This window comes from Tachysurus fulvidraco, chromosome 10 (genome assembly GCF_022655615.1).
Source record: "Tachysurus fulvidraco isolate hzauxx_2018 chromosome 10, HZAU_PFXX_2.0, whole genome shotgun sequence".
NCBI lineage: Eukaryota > Metazoa > Chordata > Actinopteri > Siluriformes > Bagridae > Tachysurus > Tachysurus fulvidraco.
Window position 1 is genome coordinate 17,347,559 of NC_062527.1, and position 9,524 is coordinate 17,357,082.

The 9,524-nt window shown below is 35.5% G+C and overlaps 1 protein-coding gene across 1 annotated transcript; it reads right to left on the reverse strand.

The window, feature by feature from the left end:
• Positions 1–276: 276 nt before the first annotated feature.
• On the reverse strand, positions 277–2,518 carry si:ch211-39i2.2 (DNA damage-inducible transcript 4-like protein-like). Its single transcript, XM_027165171.2, has 2 exons — positions 2,254–2,518; positions 277–1,204 (listed from the first exon to the last, which is right to left on the reverse strand). Exons 1-2 carry the CDS (start codon positions 2,402–2,404, stop codon positions 750–752), a joined length of 606 nt encoding a protein of 201 aa, XP_027020972.1. The 5' UTR covers positions 2,405–2,518; the 3' UTR covers positions 277–749.
• Between the last annotated feature and the right edge of the window lie 7,006 nt (positions 2,519–9,524).

The following is a 9,524-nucleotide window of genomic DNA, read 5'->3' on the forward strand; positions in this document are numbered from 1 at the left end:
TATGTAACGTGACATTGTGTAATAATGAAAATTTTAAACATGTGACAAAGTTTTAAAGTGAAGTTTTCTGACTTCAGAAAAAAATTAATTCAGAAGTGATACTGATCAATTAAGCACAATGTTCAGATGTTACATTAGTTACATGGTCAGTTTGAGCTTCTGTCTATGCCAAGCATTATATTTAGTGTTAAATTATGTTAGGTCAATTTAAAACGTTAACCCCTGCGTAGTGCATCTTTGAAGAATAAAGTTAATTAATTAATGAGCAAGAGGCAATTTGAGATTTGAACACAGTGCAAAGATTTTATTTTTCTTTAATCCTGAGGGGAAAAGTTTAAATGCACAAAAAAAGGAGACAAATCCAGCTTAGCTCCTTTAACATATGGAAAAATAAATTATCTAAGGATCAGGAACAAATTTAATACCAAAGATAAACCCGTCTGTTTGAAATGATGTTTTCCAGGGAGATATAAAAAACCCCCAACCCCCACAGTGCATCTGAAAACATACCTAAAACAGAAGTTCTGTTAATGGAAATAACATTCATACATGCTGTAAACAGTACAGAAATGTGCAAAGGTTGCAAAAATAAAGGTCAGCAGTAACGAGGTCCTGTATCTTCTGTAGGAAAGGCAAGGAATTCTTAATAACAGCAAATTAGTGGAATGTGCAAAATTGTTTGTAACAGTTTTCTTGAACTCAGTGATACAGATCATACTCAGTCCCTCGTTTTTACACGGCTCCTGTACTCAAAACTCGATCAGTGTAGGGCTAGCGGACGAGTACAGCTTCCTTTTGATGAGGCGATACTCTGGTCGGAGCCGCAGGACTTTCTCTGTCCCGAGCAGGTGCTCTAAAGGCGGCCAGCGCTGAGGATGGACTTGGAACACCACGGACAGCTCGAAGGTGGGTGTGAGGCTGTGTTCTGGTGTCACCGTGCCCACTTTTTGTAAACCGGCCTGGGTCTCAGTGAACAGGTGAATGAGCGCTCCTCTCACACCGCAGGGCTCATGTTCAGAAGCACGGAGAATGTCTCCAGCTATACGCGTGCACATGCGAGTCGGAACCAGCAGCTCGCTGCAGTGCAAACTGGAAGCTTTCGCCTTTACAAGACACTTCTCAATCAGCACAGCCAACTCCTGCTGCTGCAGCTGGATACTCGCTTCCAGGTCATCGTCCTCTATACTGCACTCTGACTCCAGACCTGTGAGAATGAGATGATGAGAAACTTTAAGTGACCACATCCTCAATCCCTCCATGTTGAAAAAGTCTAACACTTTCTCCACATCACGCCTCAAGCATGAACATGTGTGTAGAGATGAAGCGCTTGAGAGGTCAGCATGATTTATCCTTTTCATATTAAATAGGCAAAAGGTGACAGCATTTGAGATCACAGCTAAAGACGACTTTACTGCTGCATAATGTTGCAAGAAATGTCTAATTTAATCTGGACTTTTTCTGGAGCTAAATCTGAACGATCATGTTTTAATAATCAAGTTACTGCTAATTTTCTAACAATTTGCCTTAAATTTTTTTTTTTTTGTCAAACGAAATAAAACCGAGTTAAACCAGTCAGCTGACTAACATTTAATAAGATGACCGTGTGTGTGCGTGCGTGTGTGTCCGTGTCACGCTGTTATCAGCTGAGTTCATCATTAGTGACGTCAGACGCACACTTCCTCACAACGTCAAAACGCTAAACGGGCTCGATATAAATGATACACTATAATGATCATCGGCATTTTTCATACAATTGTTAATATTAATGGGAAAATTTCACATCCATAAAATGAAATGATCTGACTCCAAACCCAATTTTTTTTGCTTTAAAAGGGCTTTCAATCTTTACTGTTCTGTGTAAATGTCGAAGCAAAAAGGCAATTCGAGCTTATAATATTATATTTATAAAATATAGCAGATATGATGTATAGGGTAGCACCCGTTTTGTTTGTTATATATTTGTTTGCTTTGTTTGTTATAATTTTGTTCTTGTCCTCTGGCATTGTTGTTATTTCTTTTATGTTAGTTGCTGTGTATTTGTCCTTTAAACAATGCATCTCATTGTATTGTTGATTTATGGCATTAATAAAAATAAATAAATAAAAGTCAAAACGTTAAACGTTTAAAAGGCTTAATTATCTATCTATAAACGGGAGATACTTTCAGTTTGTAATTTGTTCGATAAAGTATTGACCAGCATAAAAAACACGACTGTATTAACATGACATAATCAACAATAAGTGTTTCACTTACTTATGGAGCTGCTGGTTTTTCTGAGGCGTCCGACGGTTTGTTTACGGGCTCTGAAGCGCTGCAGCACTTTTCTCCACATCTCGGTTAGGTTATCCTCTTCGGAACCGGCGGACAAGCCGTAACCAAACACCAAAGCCTGACTATAGACCATTTTAGCGACGTTTCTTCACTAAACTCTGAGGATTCTCCGGCCGCCTCGACCACAATCTGTCTCTTCACTTCGTTCTCGTACATTCTAGAAACTAGAGCGCGAGCTTTCGTTACCGTCGCGCTGTATTTATACACCGTTGCTTGCATCAGCTGGAAGCCGCCGCGCGCTGATTGGTCGGAGTGTTCTAGCGCGTGGTAGGAGGGCAACAGGTTGCTAAGAAACGAGGCAGGTTGCGCAACACTGTGGTGAAGTTAGATCAGCTTTAGCTACACGCAACCTTTAGAGCTCATTACACTCAGCTGTATATAACTACACTTTATTACCTGTCCATTTATTACATATTAATGATTTTACATGTTCTATTATTAATATTATTAATATCGTGCTAAATTACATCAGGACTCTTTTTCTGACATTTTGTGTCTATCATGATATCATTTTGTTTATTTAGTTTTAATTATTGTATTAATAAATTGACAAATTAATAACCAACTGAAATGTTTCAATTAAAAGCTTTAGATTTCAAAATTATTTTTCTTCATCCTATATAAATATAATATTTATATAAATATATGAATATTTATTATATATTAATTACTATATATACAATTATTAATATTAATATAATATATTTATATTAATAATTATATAAATAATAAATACTAGTATTTATTTAATATTATATAAATATTGAGTATTATTATATTATAATATATTTATATGACATAAATACAAATATTTAAAAAAATGTAATGTAGTGTATTATAAACAGAGAGCTGCTAGTTATAGTGAAACAGTGTAGAATCCAGAGGGGGAATTTGTCAGTAGCCTGAGGTTGTCGTGTGGTTAAATAGTGTAGTGAATTTACAGTTTGTACAAACTGGGCGTTGAAACCAGGGTTCGTGGAACAAAAAAGAATAGCGTGACTGTGCTAGGAACCAAAACGCTACAAAGAATGTAATCGTCCTTAACTGAGAGAAGAACAGAAACCTTTATTTCACATCTGTTACTATTAAGTCTTCATTACGTCTTGCCCACTAACTTCCCTGTTGAAAAATCCAGCTTGACCAGCTCAGCCTGTGTTGTCACAGCTGGAAGCAAGTCATTAAGCTGGAGTTTTCAAAAGGATCAATATTTATGTCTTTCCTCTAGGCATTTAAATGGATCAACAAACTCCTGTGATTTTTATGAACTGCTCTAACTTTAGACCAAAGAAGAAACATACTGTAGATCATTGTTGCATAACTCTAGCTAAATAACTCAGGCTAAGAATAGACATTTAGCTAGATAATGTCTAGCATTAACATTTTATATTTGTGAAAGTCCGGGCTATGTATGAGCAATTGTGAGGGAAACATCCCCTTCCACGAGGCTGATCCACACACAGGTGATTAAAGTATGTAAATGAATAGAAATTTCAGGAGGTACTTAAAAGTTAATAATATTTTAAATAATGAATACAGGGTTAATAAAAAAACTAACTAAATAAATATGTAGATGAAGCATTTATTGACACTACATTTAAAGACATATTTAAAATGATCCAAGCTTTGACAATTGTAAATGATACAGATTAGTAGTGTTTTATCTGGAAGTGAGATGCTCTTGTTAGGTAAATATCCTGGAGGGAGGCGTCAGCGATGGTGTATGTATGAGTGCGTAAGTGTATGGGTGTGGTGAGTGAAGAACACAAGAGAGAAATAGTTTCTTGTATGATACAGTAAATAAGCAGACACCCATAATCAAGTCTTCATACTAGTGCAATATCTCTCAGAGTCTAAGAAATTAACACAAGTTAACCCTTTTTCCAATTCACTGGTGTTCATCCTCATGGCAGAATGAAAACTGACTTTGAGTCTGATATAAAATTAGTCAGGACACTTTCAGTGTGAGACGTATCTTTTGCCCTCTGTTGATAACATTACACAGTAATGTTGATAATTGATAATACCAACCCATTTTAGAGGCTTTTGAACAAGCACAGAAATGGGTTTTATATTACTATATACCTTTTGCATGAATATATTTCCCATAGTAGGCTTTTAAAAACAGAAATACTTATGGGAAAAACTTCAAATTCAGTAAAGGTATGCGTGTCTACTTTTATATGAGTGCCAAAGAGTGTAAGTGTGATGAGTGGAGAACACAAAAGAAAAATGGCTCTTTCTATTATGTAAAGAATGCAGTAAATATCCATACTTTCAGCAGACAGCCTTATCTAGAGAACCTCTGACTCCACCAGTTTCAGTTGGAGCTCATGGTCTGTTATTCCAGGTAGCAAATTGATCTTTGCCCAATATCTATTTCAGGTGCTCACTATTTTTTTTATCAACACTACCAGTGTTGGGTTAAATTTGGCTGACCCTGTATAGCAGAAAGTCTGTTGGCCCTGGACAAGATTACATTGGTCAAGAGTCAAGTCAAATCAAGTAGCTTTTATTGTCATTTGTGATTGGTAATAACATTGGTCAGTTTTCTACCTAGATCAAGCTGTACAGCTTGCCAAGTTTATTTTTATAGTGAGTGCTCAGAGAAGAGATCGAGCTTCAGTTAAAATGCAGCCATGGTTTGGCTTAAGGTACATAAAAAAAACTGAATAAAAGTAAGCAATGATACCATCACCACCAACTTAAATCCATTTTCTAACAAAACCACAAAAGCCTATTCTTTCATCCAGGTGAACTCGCCTACTATGTAATGTTTGTTCGGTCCAGAAGCAGGACCTGACCTGACGTTTGATTCAATGTTATTTTGCATGAACATAGAACCTGTTTTAAAGATATACGATATACTATATATAGTTAATTCATTCATGCTCTTGATTTAGACCAGCAATGTAAACCAACTGGGATGTTTCTGAGGTGAGAGAACACATGAGAACCAGGAGGAACCTCACAAAGAACAAATAACTTCAAGACTTCTACTGCATCAGAAGTTTCAGGCTTCATGTTTGCAATTTAAATATCTATAATGGAGAGCAGTGAATTGAGAGGGTAAGTGAGTTGCTCTGAATTCACAGAAACATGCAGAGTGGTACACAGCTACAACCCCAGGCATGGAAAAGCTAACATGTAGGTGCAGGCATAAACAGGTCAGTAAAGCAGTGAGTCAGACTTTAGCCGCGTAATTTGACGAGGCAGATGTGAGCCACAGGTAAGCAGACTGAGCAGACGGGAAGTGAACTTTGAATATTTCACCATTGTTCATGCTGACTTTGCTTTTCCTGCTGCTGAGATTAATGAATCAGGCCACCTTTTACTGTACTCACCTCACTGGGAAAGTCCTGGCTCGATCTCAAGTGTCACAGGTTGTTAGTCAAATATTATTGAAGAATTCTAAAATCACATTACCATATTAGAAAGACTTTGTCATGATATCGGAAACATATCATGATATTGGATTTATCTGAGGTTTGCTAGCAAATTACAGAAGAGACTAAAAAGTAAAAATGAGCTTTTGGCGAATAAGGTGTAGAAATGTATAATTTCCTCAAATAGTACCTTAAACTCAGACTTATTCAACTCCTGGTTGTAGTTACTCAATATATTATCAGTACTTGAAATAAATGACTCATGCTCTAATCTAGTCTAATCTAATATAATATGATATAATATTATATTATATAATAATCTGATGACTTTGACCTTATTATATGTCCAACAATGTTGATTATCTAAAGCTCTCTTATGAAACATGTTGGTGAAAATATTAACAAAAAAATTGTGATAATTAAATAATTGATTATTATAACTGGTAACTAGATAACTAGCCCTACACCTGATTTTAAAATAGTTAGAATTAAGTTCTGTCTCACCAACACAACCAGGGTTCAGCTCCTTGTCAAAGAACTAACCCAGCCAGTGAATTTTAACTCTCAGTGCTCAGTATCGGATGATTCTGAAGAGGGAACAGTCAAAGGACAACTGTTAACACTTTTGTGTTGTACCATTAAAGTGTTAATTAAATATATTTTAATTAAAGCTTATAGAATGAATGTCTCCCTATTAGATGAACATAGAAAAGAACATTTTTACGAGCAGGTGTGACAAAGCTAGTAGTATAGGGACACAGGTTAAATGTGTCCTTAGACATCTTGCTAATTGTTTCTTGTTCTAATTCCCTAGTTGTTCCCTAAGTCTTGACTTAGCCTCAAACAAATTGAATTCATGAATTCATGTATATGAATGAAATGACAGTGAGCAGTGGGCTATAATGCATAAAATGAGTGTGTTTCTCTGTCAGTGGGTGAATCACTCTGGTGTTTTTCCCCTTAGCAGTGACGTCACATTTGCTCATGAACGCTCTTTAGTGTAATGAAACGTGCTATGTGAAGAGTTCTGTGTAGAGTCACAGTAATAAGGAAATAAGGCATTTCAGGAACCAGTTGAGGAAGTTACCGGGTGTGAACAAGAAATGGTTTACCACAGAATGTGTGTAAAGAGACTACTGTACCACTGCCAAATGTTTTTCATATTGCCCATCTGTAAAGACTTGTTAGTAAGGAAGTAGTGCTTCAATAGTGCTTTTAACCACAGGGAGTAAATTTGAGTCTGTACAGTGCTTTGTTCCTGTCAGCCATAAAGACTAGAACCAACTCTTAGGAAAGTATTGCTTGGCCACAGAGTCTCTGGAAGTGTCCTGGTTCATAAACTCCAACTTTTAAAAGATATTCCCTCAACTCATTAAAGCGTTTAGTGTACCATGTGAATGGGGTGGGGTCATCATGGAAGAAACCATGCCCACCCGGATCAGTTAGAAGAACTGTGTATCCATTTGTTCATCGACTCTTCCCATTAATTAAAAAGACAAGTATAGTCAAACCATCAGCTAAATGTGTCTTAGAGTATAACAGAGTTAATGTTTCCTTTAAGTTGTTTTACAAATGTTTTTACATTTACATTTACATCTTATTCAGGAAGTGCTTTTAGATTTCTATCAGTTAATAAATATTTCTTCAATGTACAATTTGTGTAAAGCATTTATTATGAGTTTTAAAAAGCTGTGAGAAAAATATAAGTACGATAGTCTTAACTGTTCTATTTATAGAAATCATATTTGAAATACATGAAACTGGATACATTGGAATTGATAAAAAGATAATGCATGACAAACCGGTGTGTCTAGTTTCCCTTCTGATTCTGAGATACTGATTGTTCTCTTTTTGGAGCAGCCAGATCAGACATAGTGGAAGTGATTGTGTTTAAAACAATATAGGGCCTAAAGCATAAACTTGAGGGACAATAATACAGCACACCATTTTTTGGCCTCCAAGAATCTTATTTTATGATAGCAAACTGGTCAGTGGTCAGTATCCCAGAAGTCATACTGAACATCATTTCAATACATGTAGTATTGCTTGACATTGCTCTACACCACTTTACTTTAACAAGTCATATTTTCCCTCTTTTAGGCCTGGTTCCTTTCCAGGATTCTTCCTGATGTCGTCTCATGGTGTTTTCTCCTCTCTGTCACTTCTGGCTTAAACACTAGGGATCAACATCTACATCCTGATTTCTGTTATAAGCTCCCCTCTAACAATATCCATTATGAAGATAATTTAATTCTATTGTATTAACTCTTTCTGTTAAGAAGCTGCTCAGACCAAACTTTGTGCTTCCTGAAGATATTTCTCGACATGCTTCATTTCAAACAGCGTACTGCTCTACCTTGTGATCCATCACATGGCATCACGAGCTGTCCACAAGAGACAGATAGTTTATCATTTCAGATCGTAAACCGGACAGACACGTTCTCTTAGTCAGCTGATCTACAGATGACTGAAAACAACACCTGTACATCTTATTATCTATACTAATATCTTAAATGTAGTCAGAAACTTCTAGCATTTCCTGTTATAACATTTCTTTTAACAGTTATTAAACCAATTCCTAGACCTTTTTTGTTTAGTCTTTTCAAGCTTATTCTTTTCTTGCCAGAAATCTTGGAAGATTATGTTGCTTTGTTCTAGAAAAATATGCCAATAGAACAAGATTATTTAATAAATACAAATGCCTTTAGGTTTTAGTCTTCTTATTTAATATTTGCTTTGTTGAATCTTGGAATGTGAAATCCTAGGTAAATTTGAGAAGATTAAATAGTTCTCTTTTTTTTAAAAACCTATAAAATCTACAGAAATCTAAGTAGTGTTTTGGTGTGTAAAGATAACCCTCTCTGCTTTATATCATACTGTAGCTGAGCTGGCTTTCCGACCCTGATGAATTTGTAAGATAAGAACAAGAGAATTAAAGAGCTTCAATGTATATGTGAAAAAAGCTTCTTCTTCTTCTTCTTCTTCTTCTTCTTCTTCTTCTTCTTCTTCTTCTTCTTCGAAAAAATAAATATAAAGAAATCTTCTAATCTAAGTTCATGAAGTATGTTTTGTACAAGCTTCTAGCTGCGAAAAGATTGTAATACAAAACTGGTGATACAGTGCTCATTGTTTAAGAAAGAAATTTCATAGATATACAGTATTTTTAAAAACAGAAGGAATGATGAGGAGCAGACCCACATGTTTTGGCTGAAATGCCTATTTTGTATTTCTATTATTTTTGCCATTACTTGTCTTCCTGGTTCTTGGTTGGTTGTGTTTATTTAAGGTTATTTAAAACTTTATTTATTTATTTATTAAGTTAATTTAAACTCCAGATGTTCATTGATTCATTCGTGCTGGCTGATGTTGGACTTCTGAGCAGATGCTTGTGAGTTTAAATCCCAGCTCCACCAATCTGACACTGCTGGATCATTGAACACGGTCCTTTAACCCTCTTCCTCTCATTTGTATAAAAGTCAAACTCTGCCAAACACCATAAATTCAAATGAGTGATTTTAAGATTGTAATGTAGTCCTTTTTTATCGATTTCGAGGTTCCTGAACACCTGATTAATGTCCTGATTCATTTCTGATGATCCCGGTCAGATGTATAATGTGTTATGTTTTAACTATATGGCTTTTCTGTATTTTAACCGTGGTCTAAATCTATGTCTGTAAATCTTACCTGGTTTGTCTAAGCAGAAATTCCTGACCCAGAAACAGACTATGATAAAATTATCTGAAACTTTATCTGAGGATAAAAACATTATTCCATTTTTCACACCTTATTAAAAAATAATCAACATCTCAT

What these genes read in the sequence shown, in the direction of transcription:
- si:ch211-39i2.2 (XM_027165171.2), bottom strand. Translation starts at nt 2,404, where the DNA reads ATGGTCTATAGTCAGGCTTTGGTGTTTGGTTACGGCTTGTCCGCCGGT. An exon ending in AAAAACCAGCAGCTCCATAA is followed by an intron (nt 1,205 to 2,253) that starts GTAAGTGAAACA and finishes TCATTCTCACAG; the next exon opens with GTCTGGAGTCAGAGTGCAGT.